Source organism: Ranitomeya imitator, chromosome 4, assembly GCF_032444005.1.
Source record: "Ranitomeya imitator isolate aRanImi1 chromosome 4, aRanImi1.pri, whole genome shotgun sequence".
Taxonomy (NCBI): Eukaryota; Metazoa; Chordata; class Amphibia; order Anura; family Dendrobatidae; genus Ranitomeya; species Ranitomeya imitator.
In genome coordinates, this window is record NC_091285.1 from 670,555,346 (window position 1) to 670,574,538 (window position 19,193).

A 19,193-nucleotide genomic window follows, 5' to 3' on the forward strand; every position below is an offset into this window, starting at 1 on the left:
ATGGTTTGTGTTTTAAGGCTTCTTGAATCACTCAAGTCAATCTCAAACAGTTAGTTTGCCAGGTGAGCCAAATTACTGGAAATCTAGTTAAAAAGAACATTCCACATTATTAAGCAGCCACAGGTTTAAAGCAATATGGGAAAGAAAAAGGATCTCTCTGCTGCCAAAAAGCATCAAATAATGCAATGTCTTGTACAAGGTATGACAACTGTATCAACCCTGCCGGTATCACTGCATGGCCTTCCATCCCCCACCTGCTTGATACATCAACTCACTCACCCTGTGCCATGCTGTGAGATCTGTCTGCTGCCAGCTCCATGCCGTGTGCTTCATGGCCGCTTGCTCTGTGTACACTTTCTGTCTGTGTGCATCGGGGGGCGGCGCCAGCAACTCCTGTTTCTTATTCAGTCTGTGTGCACCTCCCTAAGGTGTCCCTGGGCAATAGCCTATAGGACTCTGATTCTTAAGGCATCCTCATCCATTGGAGGACGCCTGAGCAAACTTATTTCCTCAGTCAGTACTTTGCTGCTGAGGTGTCTGGTTCTGTCTCTGTGTCCGCCACCCAGTGGGGCGTCGTACCCTGGTCTGTGTTCGCCACCCAGTGGGGCGTCGTACCCTGGTCTGTGTTCGCCACCCAGTGGGGCGTCGTACCCTGGTCTGTGTTCGCCACCCAGTGGGGCATCGTACCCTGGTCTGAATCTGTGTTCCGTTACTTCTGTGTGTGACTCTGAGGCCTGCATTCCACAGATCTGTATCCGTATCCAGTTCTAGTATCCGTGTCTGTTCCTGTCTGAACTCTGGTCTATGTCCGTTCATGTTGTCTCATTGCTTGTTTACCATTTCCACTCTGCTGTGGGTGCCTCTGCCTTATCTCTCTGCTCTGTTTGCCACTACCAGTGGCTCAGCACCTCTCGGCTCTGCCCTCTGTGTCTTGCTTGGCTCCGCTCTCGGCTCTGCACCCTGTGTCTTGCTTTGCTCTGCTCTTAGCTCTGCACCCTGTGTCTTGCTTTGCTCTGCTCTCGGCTCTGCACCCTGTGTCTTGCTTTGTTCTGCTCTCAGCTCTGCACTCTGTGGCTCTGCTCCTTGTGGTTCTACCTTGCTCCATTTCTACGTCTCCTGCTCTTGGCTCCACCTCCTGCTCTTGGCTATACCTCCTGCTCTTGGCACTGCCTCCTGTGTTTCTGTACTTGGCTCTGCCTCCTGCTTTTGGCTCCGCCTCCTGTGTTTCTGTACTTGGCTCCGCCTCCTGTATTTCTGTACTTGGCTCCGCCTCCTGCTCTTGGCTCCTCCTGTGCTTCTGCTTTGCTCCGCTCCTTGCGGTCTTTTGCTATCTGTTCTCATATACCCTCCTGTCTGAACAGGTTCTTACCTGTTCTCACATATCTGCCTGTATACCGGTCCTGCCAGTGTTCCAGTTCAGTCCTCCTGTCCTGCCAGAGTGCCAGCCTTGCCCGCCTGCCTGTGTCTCCGTCAAGCCAGTCCGCCCATTAGGGCCTCTGCCGTACCTGTCCGTCAGCCAGTGTCTCTGCCGTGCCCGCCTGCCTGCGTCTCCGTCAAGCCAGTCCACCCGTCAGGGTCCCTGCTGTATCAGTCCATCAGTCAGTGTCACAGCCGTGACTGCCTGTCTGTGTCCTGTTCCCCGGTGGGATCAGCGTCCACAGCCAGACAGCACCCTGGAGTGGTTGTGCTGTTCCGTGTAAGTTATGTTCTTTAGTTTTAAGTGTTTTCATCCTATGTATGTTCTTGCATTTCTGCTCTGCTGCCACCCAATGGCCTTTTTCTGTATGGCAGCTTGTTATTAATTTATTCTTGTGGGCATGTCTTTCACATCCGGTTCAAGGGTCAAGTCTTCTCTTCCTCTGGCAGCCATTTCATTTTCAGTTTACTTGCTGTTGTGAGAGGACATGCTTGAACCAGGCTTAGGAAGGCATCAGTCTTTCGACCTCTTGCTGTTCACTCTTGCTGCTCACTCGCTGTCACAAATACACTTGCTGTACCTGACTCAACTCTGGAGAAGTTACTGTATACCATCCTACGCTGTATGTCCAGATTTCAAATAAACAAGTCTGTATTGCACAATCCCTGGTGTGCATCATCTCTCCAGCATTGATCCTGTCTGCCTCACATCGAGGAAAACTGAAGGTACGAATCTCTCTCACATACCTTAATAGTCAACCACACCTCCATTCACCTCATGTGGGGACAGAACAGTGGTACCTGGTAGCTACCTGCCGCACAAGTCTGACCTCACTATCAGAGGCTCCAGCGAACACCTAGGAAGCTACTTAGTTAAACCCCTTTCAGGAAAGTCTGGTCTGTGGTCCAGTGGGTCCACACCTCCGCGCCAACCAGTCTGGGCGAGAGCGTAACATAAACATTAGATATTTCATGAAAATGTAAGCCTGATCATCGTACTTTGAAGAGATTTATGGCTGATACAGAGCACAGACAGTTCGTGCAGATAAAGGCAAAATGAGGAAGGTTTCTGTCAGCCAAATTCTTCAGATTAAAAGAGCAGCTGCTAAAATACCATTACAAAGCAGCAAAAGGGTATTTGAAGCTGCTCGTCCCACAAACCTCAAAATGTAGGATTTTTCAGAGGCTTGAAGTTATACATAAACCACCCAGAAACAATGCTCAAAAGCAGAAATGGTTGCAGTGCCCCAGACATATATGAAAACTAATTCTCAACCAGTCTTTTTTACAGGGCAGACTGACGATACGCGAGGGCCTGCCCCCGTACCCCTCTTCGCTCTCTGCCGTCTCTCCTGGCTATCATGTATACCTGACTACCAGATCTCATTGTGTCTCTCAGGTTTAGCCATACCTTGTTGTGATGTGTGTCCATTTGGCTATTCCATACAGCACACCCACTGGGAACATGGAGGAGGCTTAATGTACAACTCTCATGAGCGCATTATCCACTGTTTGTTATTCATATTGTTATTTTATTGCGTCATTTATGTGGATCTTTGACATTGTTATGCACAGAGGTGCGGTCTGTCTTTGTCTTTTTATGTGTAATTGTATATGATTTTACCCATTGTGTGTGCATATGTATTAATAAAAAAACGTATTTCTATGGTTCATCAGGTGTGCACGTCCTATATGTATTGGTGCTTTCTCCTATTTTTATCCCTAGCATAAACACGCTATACAGGACTTGGCACCCATGCATATTTTATTTCCGTCTATTGCTATATAGTGCACCTTATCTCTCATACATAGCAAAGTGAACAAATTACCATTTTCAGTTCTTTACAATCTATAAAATGTTTGGAAACTCTCTGCATTTGGAACATGCCATTTTGAGTTTGAGTTTTTTCATTGAGAGGTTTGTCCAATAAATTAGGATTTATCCTCTAATTATTGATGATTTTAACATTATATTGACTCATTTGCATCCATCATTTAAGAAACTCAGAGAAAAAGAACACTTGCATAATAATTTGGAACGTGAGGTAAGTATTTATTTCTGAGGATGCTATTTGTATGACCAGCAGAACATTCTTAATATCATAGTTTGTTAGTAGTCACTCACCTGCAGTCTCTCTGAAACTCCTTTGATTCATCAGTACAATAGAAAAACTTTCCCTTGAAAAGCTGCACCGCCACAACAGCGAAGATAAACATGAAGAGCATGTAAACGATGAGGATATTCAGGACGTTCTTCAGGGAGTTCACTACGCAGTCGAAAACAGCCTGAAGAGTCAGAGACAACGGCGGCATTAGGACAATTTAAGGTAAGAAACTAATTAGCAAGTTAATATTAGTGCTGGTATCTTGATATGTGTAAATATATATGTATAGATATATAGATAGACATACATATATAAGTTTATATAATAAATTCCCAGATTTTAGGAAAATAGTGAAAAAGTGAAAAAAAAAAAACAACAAATTTTGCCCAGTCTGCTATGTGTATACACATATATTTATATATAATATGCATATACACATCTCCTAGCACTGTAGGTATTGGTTAGATGCACCTGCCAAGCTTTACACTAGAAGCAGCTCCTGTTTTCCTTAGGGGTGTCAGTCGGCTAGATGTAACAGAGTCGAGTGTGCTGAAGCTGGTGAGTATCCAGAAAAAATGTGAGCTGAGAGAGAGACGTGCCTGAGTCTCTCTCTAAATGGAGACTGCATGGGTTAGCTAGGAAAGCTGAGCAGTCTATGTGTTGGAGCTGCAGAGAAACTTGTAGAAGCTGCCGCCTGTTCAGTGTGAACTATGCCCAGAGCTGGACACTTCTGTTTAGCGATGGAAGCAGCTGGAGCTCAAACTGAAGGGGAAACCGAGACTGGTGGTATCATGTCTCTTTTGTGTAAGAAGTCTGCTCCAGGAGAAAGGACTGTAGTCTGTTCGGGTGAGCCTGCACTTATATACGTGCCTGTTAAACACACTGTTTATTTGCTGTGATACCTTTGTGCCCGGAAGAGGCTGTTTTTGTATTCGTTATAGTTTTATAAAATCAATAAAACTGCACCTGTTTGGACCAAATCGCATTGCCTGTGTGAACGCTACCTAAAGCCTACGTGAGTGTCAATCCCTACACCATGTTACCAGAATATATTTACCACTTTTAAGCCATAGCTTGTAAAATAATGTTACCATACAGTGCTCACACAATATTGCACTTAAATAATTCTGTCATAATATACCTAAAGATTCCAATATACAGATTCCAAATATTATCATATATATAGTTAGGGCTCATATTTATTATACAGTACCCACATAATGCTGCCAAACACCGAGCTTGTATAAAATATCGCTATAATGTGCCCAAATAAATTCCACGTCACAATGATGGATAGATACTTTACAAATAGTGTCACAGTTCTCCCTATTATTAGGTAAAGGGCTCACTGAAAACAAACACTGGAGCTGACTGTAGACCTGATTACTGTCCGGTTACTGCTGGAAGTCTGCTCATCAGGAAATAGGAAATGGTGGCCCTAGGCAAATGGCCAGTTTGCCATTCCCAAATGTAATGTCATGAGTGTGTGACGCCAACCTGGGAGATCTGGGGGTAGAAGATCCCTACGTATTGTGAATCGCAGATCTTATATTTAGCCTGTGTATTTGGAGCCCATATTAAATGAATTTGGTTTCCTTTGGTTCTGAAGAGGTTAACGACCCTTTCTATGCTGGTCAGAAACATGCAGTTCCATTTCAGCTGCTTCTGATCTGGTTGTTAACTCTTCCTATAAAACCTGGCTGAACCCTCTCTGTCCTGCCGGTGAAAGCTCTGCTTCCTTGGCCTTAGGAGACGCTGTACTGACGAGGAGTACGTTATCATCATTGGAGACTCATCTTCCTCTGCGGTGTGCTAAAGCTAAGTAGTTGAAGTTTGGAGTTGGAGCTGTGGTGATCTGTAGTTTGCTGTTGTACGTGTGTGTTTATCTCCTGATCCCGTTTCCGATTTAGTTTATTCCTCCCAGTCCCTATCCTCCTCTTTATTGTTGGTTTGTATGATAGAGGTTTTCTGTTATCCCTGTTTTGTCTTTGTGTCTGGTTTACCTTTCACTTCTGTCCCATGCCTCATGGGGGGTAGGGACAGATTAGGGTTTTTACATGAGCATCGTATGGTCAGAGACTCAGGCCTTTCTACCTTTAAGAGTACCCACCAGACATGGATAGTTAGGGTCCCAGCTCCTGGGACAGTTTGAAGCCCCCCTTCCTTACTGAAGACCATCACAGCGTGACATATAACTCCTGAGTTCATCATTCATTTCAAGAAATATGGCATCTGTGGTTACAAGTCCAGCATCTTCATGAGAGATACCCACTATATGTTTCCATCATTGTCAGTATGCTTCATTGATGAGTTATATAATTTGGCATCATCTGATTTTAGTCTCTGATCACCTTTACTGGGCTATACATGTGGTACTAACCTTCAGTTTGGGCAGTCGCTTAATGGTTTTCAGAGGCCTCAAGACACGGAGAACACGCAGAGATTTGATGGTGCTAATGTCCTTTCCTTTACTCCCACCTCTGTTGTGAGACCAAAAAAACAAGAGGAAAACGAGAAGAGGAGGAAGAGGCAGAAGTAGTCAGGAGGAGGATGTTAGGAAGAAAGAAAGTGAAGAAGAGGTTTACCAAGAAAGGAGAATTAACATTACAGAAAGAAAGAAAATTAAGAAGCAAAGAAGATAGAAACGTCCAGGAAGAAGCGAGAGACAGAGATGAGCATGGGACATGACCGTGCATGGTAGAGAAAAATGAAACAAAGTCATAAAACATGCAAGCAGACCAGATATAAATATAAAAGTAGAAATTTTAGATTGAGCAGAGATATTAAAGATAAGAAGATTAGATGGAAAGGAAAGAAGAGAAAAAGAAAAATAAGAGAACTGTTAGTGAAGCTGGGTATTGGAAACTCCTAGGCGCTTACATGCGAAATACCCTGGAGAATTTACCATCTGTCTTAATATCACACCCTCCCCTTTGAGATTTGCATTCATAGCACTAAATGAAATGCGGAAATCCCTAAGTGTCACAATTGCGGTGGATCCTGGAATCCCACATGGTCCTCACTAGCACACTGTACAGACAGTGTCTGATCCCACTGAGGAGCTGTCAGGAGATGATTGTGCGCCTGTCACAATGCACCCAGGGACTGGATGTGCCCAAATTACTGTACACTAAGGTGGAGATGTGCGGGCAAAAGTGGTGAAGAAGACAGAGAAGAGAAAGACTGAGGACAAATGGACATTACCGCTGGTTACTCCTAAAGGAGGCAGCCGGTGTTGGAAGAGAGGGAATTAATCACACACACATGAGACAAATACAAGACACAACAAACACCTTCAAAAAACAAATGTATTTCAACACTATGGCAATAACCATCCATTCCAGCCAGTGCCGATATGTTTTTTTTTTTTCTCATGCCTTTCAAACCCAAATCTCCTCTCACTGATAGTAAGCAATTAATGTGACATGGATATATTATCTACATATATATCATTTATACATCGTAAAAAAAAAAATAGGAAGAAAAAAAAATCAAAGAGAACTCTTGAAGGCCAGGTTCACACAGTGCAGATTATGGAGGTTTCACCTTTAGCCTAAAGAAGGAGCTAATACATTTCCAGTCCTTTTGACAGGCCGAGGACGAGAGGCATAAAAAACTGATCCAAAATAATTTTCACATATATTTACATCATTCCTTGTTAGAAATCTACATATGGTGAGCTGCTTTTGGTTTACATAGTAGGGCAGAGGTGTCAAACTGCATTCCTCGAGGGCTGCAAACAGGTCATGTTTTCAGGATTTCCTTAGTATTGCACAGGTGATGGAATCATTCTGTGCAGGTGATTAAATTATCACCTGTGCAACACACGGAAATCCTGAAAACATGACCTGTTTGCAGCCCTCGAGGAATGCAGTTTGACACCTCTGTAGTAGGGGAGATATATTAATAGTGCTGTAGAATGATGTAAAGGGAAAGTATGTGTACGAACGTCATACGCTTAAAGGGGTATTCCTGTCTGCAAGATCCTATCCCAATACGTAGTAGATGTAATAATAATAATATTACCAAATACCTGCAATTAGAAATGTAGTATAGTTTTTCTGATTCGTTATGTCTCTTTCCTAATGTGCAGGCATTGCAAGACCTTAGGTATCCATGGTTACAACCACTGATATAGTGACAGTTAGTTAGCTATTTGCTAGTGGCTGTAACCATAGATACCTAATGTCTTGCAATGCCTCCACATGAGGAAATAGAGATATAGTGAATCATACAAACTATACTACATTTGTAATTGGAGGTATTTGCTAATATTACACCTACTACATATTGGGATAGGGTCTTGGAGATGGGAATACCCCTTTAACGCACTTTCTATGAGCTGACATGTCCTGTGTGGCAGTGAGAGTTAGAAAAAAGGTGGTGTATGGCTGCACAAATTGTCACCTCCAATAAACAGGGGCGTTTAAACATTACTGAAAATGACTTAAGAAGCCACACCATCTCATCACTTCCACCAGAATGAACAGTGGACAAAAAGATGGGACCCACTAATAAATTTATATCATTTTCCGGAGATTCTCAACCTGCTATCTGCATTGTATTATGGAAATTGAGATTTATTAACCAGAAGAGGTTGGTTCCCTCTTTGTGAGCCTGTGCCCACTTCTTTGAGCCCCTGGCACTGGCTGGAGTGGGGTGCAGAGTCTAAGGAATCTTCTTTTGTTTGGTTCTAAGGACTTATTTCTGTCTCAGACATTTATAGCATATCCTGTGAATATGCTATAATTGTCTGTTAGATATGAGTCTCACCTTTACGACCCACATCTGTCTTGGCAACAAAGCCTCATAATATAAAACTGTAAATATATATTTGGTGCATGCGCAAATCGCTAAATGGTCGGCCTCGATAAAAATAATAAAGCCTATACTCACGTCCTGTGCCGGCGTTGTTCCCGCGGTGTTGGTACTCACTCTCCCCGGGGCTGTGATGTGGTGTTGTGACACGTGACACCGATGCCCAATCAGCGCTGTCGTCACTGGCTCCGCCTTCGGACAAACTGAACTGGCTTCCTCTTCATGTTCAGTTTGTTCAAAGGCGGAGACAGGGACGACAGTGCTGATTGGCCGCCGGCGTCACATGTCACAGCACCGCACCATAGCTCTGGGGAGAACGAGTGCCGATACCATGGGAATGTCGCCGGCACGGGAGGTGAGCATAGGCTTTATTATTTTATCAGGGCCGTACATTTAGTTTAAGAAGGAGTTGTCCTAGTAGTGGATAACACCTTTAAGAAACAGTTGACTATACAGTTGCTGGCAAAAGTTTTGAGACGGACACGAATTTTGGTTTTCACAAAATTTGCTGCTTCAGTTTTTATAGTGCCAATTTGCATTAACTAATTAAGTTGTTAGGAAGAGTGCTGAGATGAATTGAAGAAAAATTCAAAGCTATTCCTTGCCGTTAAAATTAACTTAATAAAAAAAAACATTTCCACTTAATTTCAGCACTGGCACAAAACTATCTGCTTACGTCATTTTATTGATCTTATCGTTAGGGGAAAGTGTTAACAAGGACAAGACAGCTGGTATCACTCTCTCATGCTGATTGAATTATAAGAGCAGACTGGCTGGACTGGTGCTTTCTTCTGTGAACCATGATTACCTCCAAGGGAATGTGCAGTTATCATTGTTTTGCATCAAAGGGACTTTACAGGCAAGGACATTGCTGCTTGAAAGATTGTCGCTAAATCAACCATTTATCGAATCTTCAAGATTTTCAGAGAGTGAGGTTTAATTGCTGTGAAAAAGACTTCAGGGCACCCAATAAATTCCAACAGGTGCCCGGACTGTCTCCTAAAGAGGATTCAGCTGCAGGATCAGTTGTACTGGAGCACAGAGCTTGCTTCGGAATGGCAGCAGACAGGTGTCAGTGGAGGTGAAGGATTTTGGAGTCTGGCCTGGTGTGAAGAAGGGCAGCAAAGAAGCCACTTCTCTCCTACAAAATCATGAATGACAGAGATTGGACAGCAAAGGACATGGGTAAAGTTATTTTTTTTAGGAAGCCCCCTTCAAAATGTTTATGACATGTTGAAAAATGAATGTCTGGAGAAGAAAAGGAGCACTACCACGAGTGATGTGTCTGCTACCAGTAAATCCTCCTGAGACCATTCATGTGTAGAGGGCTTTCATCCATGGAGGGGCTCACTAATAACTTTGCCTGAGAAAATGGCCACGAATTAAGAATGGGATCTAAACATCCTCCAAGAGCAACTTCTCCCAACAATCCAGGAGCAATTAGGTGATGGTCAAGGTTTTTTCCAGGATGATGGAGATCGCGTCACAAAACAAAAGTGAGAACTAAGTGGCTCGGAATAAAACATTGACAATTTGTGTCCTTGGCCAGGAAACTCCCCGATCTCAATCCCATTGAGAAACTGTGCTCAATCCTCAAAAAGCGGAAGGACAAATAAAAACACAGAAATTGTGATAAACTCCGAGCACTGATGAGACAAGGACAGGCGGTCATCGGTCAGGATTAAGCCCAGAAGCTGAAGTCAGCTGCCAGGAGGTGAAGGGCAGAAGTCTACAGGGATAAGAGGCAACAATGTAATTATGGAATCTTTACATAAACTTAATGAATTTATCAATAAAGGATTAAAAACTTACAAAATTTTTATGATTGTACTTCAGTAATCAGATAAATATCCAACTGAAAGATCTAGAAATGCTGAGGCAGCAAACTGGGAAAAACTAAATTTGTGTCATTCTCTAAACTTTTGGCCAAGACAGCAAGAAATGGTTAATAATTAATGGTGCATATAATATATAACATGGACAATGAATGTCCTATTCTAATGTCATGTGAAACCCTGACTGGAGAAAGCAGAGAACATGTGCAGGACAGAGACATTCAGAAGAGGAGTCCTAGTCGGGGGTCCTTGTATTAGGAGGTCACAGACATGAAGAAACCATTCTTTAGCTTTTTATTATTACATGATCTCCTTAGGCTTTCACTATATATATATATATATATATATATATATATATATATATATATATATATATATATATATATATCATGTTAATTATAGCAACTATCTGAGCATAAATAATCATGGTAATTATCAAAACTGTGAATATAATCAGAAAATAGGTATTCTTGGTCACAAGGCACTGCCGATACGCCATCAAAATTAGCAATAGGCTCAATTGCATGGAGGATGTGCTTCACTGTAGTCATTTCATGCAATCAGTGACTATTGTTTAAAGAGGATCTGAGCCCATCCCCCCACTGAATGGAATAAGGAGACGTGACAGGATATTGGCAGTCTTGTCCTTCCTCTGCTGAGGTTTTGTGAGATGACTCAAGTCTCGCATCACTATTAGACCTTTCTACAAGCAGCAGGGCTTATGTACGAGAACGGCTCTGTACGACATATTAAAGGGATTTTGCCATCTTATAAGGTGCTGACATGTTGCTAGGGTATGCCATCATTTAATAATCTATGGTGACTCCCACCAATTCTGAGAATTAACTCCGTGCCCCCATTATTGTTTTCCGCTGCATAGCAATACCCCGACCACATGCTATGAATGGGATCCCAGCACAGCGGGTTGGGGAAGCGTCCCTATGCAATGAAAACATTATTAGATGGCTGGTTAGTGCTGAGCCCTTCAATCCCAGGGTCAGTGGGTGGTCCGAGTGGTCCAACTCCCACTGATCATAAAGTAATGGCCTATCCTTGTAATGTGCCATCTTTTACTCTTATGGACATGCCACAAACGGTACAGTAATATCCCTTTAAATGATCACTTACAATCACTTTGCTGATTACACATTGATCAGAGTATTTAGAATCACAGTTTAATCACTCATCCCCGTCTCAATGCGAATTTACTACAATTTGCAAAAAATATGTGAACTCCCAGCAAAAAAAAATTCAGCAGAATTAGACATGGTTTTATATTTATGCAGCAAGATAGATGGAAAACACTTTCTATACGTGAGGCATGAAGGAGATTTGTTACTTACGAGAATGCAAAAGCCACGAGAGCACCACAAACGACAATAAAGTCAAGAATATTCCATAAATCTCTGAAATACGATCCCTGGTGCAGAATGAGGCCCAGATCCACCATCTAAGGAGAATAACAGAGAGATTAAATCCTTGCCTTCCGGGGCAGATTTTATCCATGGCGTTTGTGTATGGGGAATTTTTTCTGCTTTAGTTTCATTGATTGTCCACATGTTGGAGATTTTATTAGGCATAAATGCCTCAAGAATTTTTCACGCTGAAGAAAAAAAAAGAGCATTTTGTGCACCTTAGGTGAATTTTCCCTTTGAAGTCAATGTAAAATGTGTTAAAAAATTATTTGATTTTTTTTTTTTAATCTGAGTCTTGGAGCAGAATCTGCTACAATATTCACAGAAATACTGTGACGAAGGACTGTACTGACGAAGGACTCTGATCCGAAACGCGCATCGGGGCGCGTGTCTGCCCATACCCACCCAATCTGTTATGAACTGGTGATTTAGAACCACAATTGACCTGGTGGTTAAGAGCACTGAAAATGACCTGATAGTTACTAATAACACAGGACAAGCTCTGAGACGTGGGAACTCTGCTGACCGCAATCCCTAATCCTATTACACCACACTAGAGGTAGCCGTGGAGCGCTCCTGACCAGACCTAGGCGCCTCGGGCACAACCTGAGAAACTAGCTAGCCTGAAGATAGAAAAATAAGCCTACCTTGCCTCAGAGAAATTCCCCAAAGGAAAAGGCAGCCCCCCACATATAATGACTGTGCGTAAAGATGAAAATACAAACACAGAGATGAAATAGATTTTAGCAAAGTGAGGCCCGACTTACTGAATAGACCGAGGATAGGAAAGATAGCTTTGCGGTCAGCACAAAAACCTACAAACAACCACGCAGAGGGCGCAAAAAGACCCTCCGCACCGACTAACGGTACGGAGGTGCTCCCTCTGCGTCCCAGAGCTTCCAGCAAGCAAAACAAACCAATATAGCAAGTTGGACAGAAAAAATAGCAAACAAAAGTAACACAAGCAGAACTTAGCTTATGCAGGGCAGACAGGCCACAAGAACGATCCAGGAGAGAGCAAGACCAACACTGGAACATTGACTGGAGGCCAGGAACAAAGAACTAGGTGGAGTTAAATAGAACAGCACCTAACGACTTAACCTCGTCACCTGAGGAAGGAAACTCAGAAGCCGCAGCCCCACTCACATCCACCAAAGGAAGCTCATGGACAGAACCAGCCGAAGTACCACTCATGACCACAGGAGGGAGCCTGACCACAGAATTCACAACACCAATCGTACAGGTAACCATGTCTTAGAGCATCATCCATTCTATTCCCTGACATCTAATGTCTTGTAATTGATATATAATGGCCATACTAGTATTATTGGCTTGACGTTCTAGCCATTTCATTTTGTATTTAGGCCGTTTCAGGCAGTATTTAGGACAACTCACAGTGCATGTACCTGAGATTCATTGCAGCGCTGCATACCGTTTTCTTAGGTCCTCATTTCTTCATATAGTTTTTGTCCCCCTTTTTTGCCATGTATATACATCTTTACACCACTTTCCCTTGGATGTCGCTCTGATTACAATGATTGTCTGTTTGATCATTTGAGCACTTGCTCTACTTTTGAATATACTGTCACATATAGATACAGATATGCTTTTGTTTCTCTACCTTTATGCATTTGCTAGTCATACTATTTATACCAATTACTTGACAGTGCACTTGCTATACCTACTATTTTGTGCACCTTGCACTGCTATTTAGATATATACTCATACTAAAGTGTCTCATGCTACCATTTGATTTTTTGTGTATAATTCATATTTACATGTTATACTCTATTGGGACACACTCACTTGTTGCATGATGTATAGTGTTTTGATTATCTTCTGCATAGCACATAACTTTTTGGATGCTTACCTCTCTTTATATCTTGTGTGCATGATCGGCGTATTTGGTATCTTGTTCTGTTGTCCATTATTTCATCCCTTGATTGGATTTGCAGGGGCAGATACACACTGTGTGTGACCAGCACCGTTTTGCCAATTTCTGTTTCCCTTGGTTGTTCTTATCATCAATAAACTATTTTTTGTATTACATACAGTTATATAAAAAAGTTTGGGCACCCCTATTAAGCTTAATGTTTTATAAAAATTGTTTTTTTGCAACAGATATTTCAGTTTCATTATATCTAATAATAACTGTTGGACACAGTAATGTTTCTGCCTTGAAATGAGGTTTATTGTACTAACAGAAAATGTGCAATCTGCATTCAAACAAAATTTGTCAGGTGCATAAGTATGGGCACCCTTATCATTTTCTTGTTTTAAATACTCCTATCTACTTTTTACTGACTTACTAAAGCACTTTTTTTGGTTTTCTAACCTCATTGAGCTTTGAACTTCATAGCCAGGTGTATGCAATCATGAGAAAAGCTACTTAAAGTGGCCACTTGCAAGTTGTTCTCCTGTTTGAATCTCCTCTGAAGAGTGGCATCATGGGCTCCTCAAAACAACTATCTAATGCTCTGAAAACAAAGATTATTCAACATAGTTGTTCAGGAGAAGGATACAAAAAGCTGTCTCAGAGATTTAACCTGTCAATTTCCACTGTGAGGAACATAGTAAGGACATGGAAGAACACAGGTACAGTTTTTGTTAAGGCCAGAAGTGGCAGGCCAAGAAAAACATCAGAAAGGCGGAGAAGAATGGTGAGATCAGTCAAGGACAATCCTCAGACCACCTCCAGAGAGTTGCATCATCAACTTGCTGCAGATGGTGTCACTGTGCATCGGTCAACTATACAATGCACTTTGCACAAGGAGAAGCTTTATGGGAGAGTGATGTGAAAGAAGCCGTTTCTGCAAGCACACCACAAACAGAGTCGGCTGAGGTATGCAAAAGCACATTTGGAGAAGACAATTTCTTTTTGGAAGAAGGTCCTGTGGACTGATGAAACCAAGATTGAGTTGTTTGGTCATACAAAAAGGCGTTATGCATGGCGGCCAAAAAACACAGCATTCCAAGAAAAACACTTGCTACCCACAGTAAAATTTGGTGGAGGTTCCATCATGCTTTGGGGCTGTGTGGCCAATGCCGGCACCGGGAATCTTCTTAAAGTTGAGTGACGCATGGATTCCTCTCAGTATCCGCAGATTCTTGACAATAATGTTCATGAATCAGTGATAAAGTTGAAGTTACGCAGGGGATGGATCTTTCAGCAAGACAATGATCCAAAACACCACTCCAAACCTACTCAGGCATTCATGCAGAGGAACAATTACACTGTTCTGGAATGGCCATCCCAGTCCCCAGACCTGAATATCATTGAACATCTGTGGGATCATTTAAGAGGGCTGTCCATGCTCGGCGGCCATCAAACTTAACTGAACTGGAATTGTTTTGTAAAGAGGAATGGTCAAAAATACCTTCATCCAGGATCCAGGAGCTCATTAAAAGCTACAGGAAGCGACTAGAGGCTGTTATTTTTGCAAAAGGAGGATTTACTAAATATTAATGTCACTTTTCTGGTGGGGTGCCCATACTTATGCACCTGTCAAATTTTGTTTGAATGCAGATTGCACATTTTCTGTTAGTACAATAAACCTCATTTCAAGGCAGAAACATTACTGTGTCCAACAGTTATTAGATATATGAAACTGAAATAGCTGTTGCAAAAAAAACAATTTTTATAAAACATTAAGCTTAAGATTAATAGGGGTGCCCAAACTTTTTCATATACGGTAACTGTATCTTTTTTATTGTTTGTTTATTTACTCTTTGACCCCTTAGTTCATTTTTTTCTCCTTCTTTGCTCCATGTATTTACCGAATGGGCTGCCATTCTCTCCAGAACAGGCTTTGTAGTATATATTTCTGTACTTTTACAATATATATATATATATATATATATATATATATATATATATATATATATATATATATATATATTATCTTTGCTTGTTAAGTGTGTGATTTCTCATAGAAAAAAACATCTGTATAAGGGTAGCAAGCCATTCAGATATTCCCGGGCAGTCCGTAAAAATAGGCCACTTTTTTGCTCTGCCTATAATAAAAGTTGATGCAGCTCCTATGTTCTCTATGAGACAGCCAGATATCTCAAAGAGAAACTAAGAATTGTAATTAGTCTGAAATTGGACATGTCGGAATATTAACTCTCCTGACAATCCGTTGTCCGGGGTCCCTATACACATTAAACATTTCGTGGGGCCTGACAATATTGGTGGTTTCAGCCAACATTAATCTAATGCATACATGTCAAACTCTGGCCTGAGGGACAAATCTGGTTCGCAGGGTGATTATATTTGCCCCCTGACACCATAACTGCCACCCCTACGTGGGGCAATTATTCTGTATGGAGGAATGTGTGGGGCCATTATTCCGTATAAAAGGCAATGTGGGGCCCATAATACTATAAGGAGGACTATGTGGGGCCCATTATACTGTTTGGAAGGCTATGTGGGGCCCATTTCTGCATGGAGGACTATTTCGGGCCTATTATTCTGTATGGAGGACTATGTGGACCCCATTATTCTGTATGGATGACTATGTGGGGCCCATTATTCTGTATGGAGGACTATGTGGGGCCCATTATTCTGTGTGGAGGACTATGTGGGGCCCATTATTCTGTATGGAGGACTATGTGGGGCCCATTATTCTGTATAGAGGACTATGTGGGGCCCATTATTCTGTATAGAGGACTATATGGGGCCCATTATTCTGTGTGGAGGACTATGCGGGGCCCATTATTCTGTATGGAGGACTATGTGGGGCCCATTATTCTGTATGGAGGACTATGTGGGGCCCATTATTCTGTATGTAGGACTATGTGGGGCACATTATACTGTAGACAGGTTGGCCCGCGACTTTGTCCGAGTTTTTTATTCTGGCCCTTTGTGTGTCTGAACGTGACATCCCTGGTCTAATGTGTAAGGGGAATTATAGGCTGAATTCATTGGCCTGTATATCTCGGTCCAATGCAAGGACTATTAGGTTGTTGCGCTTGGGTCAGGAGACCTGTGACCCGTCCATGCAGCCATACTCAGACCGTGGACATACAGACATTAGAACTCTGCCGTATAGTGACATATTCCTCATAACCAGGCCAAGGATTTCTGTGGCATAAAATAAAAGGAGAGACCTTTCAGCACAGAGAACGGTATTAGACACATTGATTTGTTTAATTAATAGCCTGGAAGCAGAAGATCTAAAACTTTTAGGGACGTTCTCTTCTATGTCACTGATGTCTATAAATTCCTAAGCATCTCAAGAGACATCGAAAATGGTCAGAAAATGGCGGAGAAGTGAGAAACACTTTATTTTTTTGTTTAGAAGTCACAATAACCATTGACGATACTTTAATCTGTCATCATTGCCTTTGCTCCTACCTTGATAACCATTTCAAAGGTGAAGACACCAGTGAAGACATAGTCAAAATAACGCAGGACCTGCGGGTAGATTAAAAAAATGGCGATTAAAATAAAGCTGTGTGTACAAATAGCGAGCAAGTCATATGAAGTATACGTCTTTATATACAACCACTATAAAGTGCTATTTATACACACGTTCTGCTTCATTTGTCCCACTGGGACCAATGTTCCCATTATTTCAATCAGCCTGCACTCTCCTCCCTCCATCTCCTCCTCTCTTGTTCACCCCCTTCCCCCTGCGGGAACTGTCCACCGTGTATAAAGAGAGAGGAACTGCAAAGTAAGCATGGCGGCAGGAGGGCGGGTGTGATTAACGGGTTGTCAGCGCAGCACACACTGGGCCCACAATGCAGCACCATCGTCCTGCCAGGCTTAACTCTACTTGTGCGGAGCAACATTTACACTGTGCATGCTGGGGAGTCACCCATAATCTCACATATTCGCCCCCTATAATTAGTATGAATGTTACTGCAATCCACAGACAGAAAAGGGCACCTGTGCAAGAACAATATATGGGCCCTTGCAGCCCAAGAGTTCCGAAAAATGCAAAATTGCACCTGTTTTGGAGTTAGAAATGGGCCCCCTTACCACTGGGGCCCCCGTGCGGCCGCACAGGTGGCACCAATGATATGTCTGCCCCTGCTGCTATCACTAGAAACAGTTCTCACATAATGTGATGGTTCTCAGGGGCTGAGGATAAAATGGCCCCACTCTTGCCTTTCCCATTATGATGCTTTGTAGGAAGACACCGTGGGAAATCCCTTCTATTATTGCCAGCTCTCCTGGGCCGTTACCCCAGGCTGTCACTTACATCACACCCATCATTCTTATTTTAGCTGCCAGATAACATAAATATAGAGGAAGCAAGGGGCCATAGGAAAATTTAAAGTAGGGCCTCCATTTATGTCCTAGATCAAGCTACCGCACCCATTAGGCCGGGATCACACATGCGAGAAACACGTCCATGTCTCGCATGTGAAATCCAAGCTCTGGCGCCGGCACTCCAGAGCAGAGCGTGCGGCCGCATAATAATAATAATAATAATTTTTATTTATATAGCGCCAACATATTTTGCAGCGCTTTACAAATTATAGAGGGGACTTGTACAGACAATAGACATTACAGCATAACAGAAATACAGTTCAAAACAGATACCAGTAGGAATGAGGGCCCTGCTCGCAAGCTTACAAACTATGAGGAAAAGGGGAGACACGAGAGGTGGATGGTAACAAATGCTTTAGTTATTCGGACCAGCTATAGTGTAAGGCTCGGGTGTTCATGTAAAGCTGCATGAACCAGTATGTAGCAGTACAGACACAGAGGGCTAATACTGCATAAAGTGTATGAGAACATGATGCGAGGAATCTTTTTTTTTTTTTATTATAAATAGGCCACACAGGGATCATTAGGTTAATGCATTGAGGCGGTAGGCCAGTCTGAACAAATGAGTTTTTAGGCATAGCAACACATGGAGCCGCACGCTCCGCTCTGGAGTGCCAGCGCCAGAGCTTGGATTTCACATGCGAGACACGGACGCACTATGATGTAGGGGCAGAGATCCTGATTCTGGCGATGCGTCACTTACGGGGCTGTGTTGCTATTTCAATACAATCAGTGTTTTATCATCACAAGACAACTGCCCTCATGCCTCTTAGTCCAACTACGTTCCCAGCATCGATAAGCAGCTTTCTGCCTATGCACAGTGTACACAGAAAGCTGCCAATAAGTGGTATGGTCGGGGTTATACACAGCTCAGCAAAAACAGAAATGTAGAATTTTTTGCAAATTTAATAAAAAAGGAAAAACTGAAATATCACATGGACAGATGTATTCAGACCCTTTGCTCACACACTCATATTTAAGTCACATGCTGTCCATTTCCTTGTGATCCTCCTTGAGATGGTTCTACTCCTTCATTTGAGTCCAGCTGTGTGTAATTAAACTGATAGGACTTGATTTGGAAAGGCGCACACCTGACTATATAAGACCTCACAGCTCACAGTGCATGTCAGACCAAATGAGAATCATGAGGTCAAAGGAACTGGCCAAGGAGCTCAGAGACAAAATTGTGGCAAGGCACAGATCGGACCAAGGTTACATCAGAATTTCTGCAGTACTCAAGGTTCCTAAGAGCACAGTGGCCTCTATAATCCTTAAATGGAAGAAGTTTGGGACCACCAGAAGTCTTCCTAGACCCGGCCGTCCA

The 19,193-nt window shown here is 42.5% G+C and overlaps 1 protein-coding gene across 7 annotated transcripts in view; it reads right to left on the bottom strand.

Annotated features, from left to right (window-relative positions):
* The window catches only part of CACNA1A (calcium voltage-gated channel subunit alpha1 A), a 473,240-nt gene that overhangs the window by 205,579 nt on the left and 248,468 nt on the right, over positions 1 to 19,193 (bottom strand). For all 7 annotated transcript variants that reach the window (XR_011320871.1, XM_069767267.1, XM_069767264.1 and 4 more), the window contains exons 23-26: positions 16,946 to 17,005; positions 11,518 to 11,624; positions 5,902 to 6,001; positions 3,542 to 3,702 (exon numbers count right to left, since the gene is read on the bottom strand). Coding sequence is in view for 6 of the 7 variants with exons in the window: in XM_069767267.1 (XP_069623368.1) it covers positions 3,542 to 3,702; positions 5,902 to 6,001; positions 11,518 to 11,624; positions 16,946 to 17,005 (428 nt within the window). In the remaining variant the exon portion in view is untranslated. The remainder of the gene's footprint in view (positions 1 to 3,541; positions 3,703 to 5,901; positions 6,002 to 11,517; positions 11,625 to 16,945; positions 17,006 to 19,193) is intronic.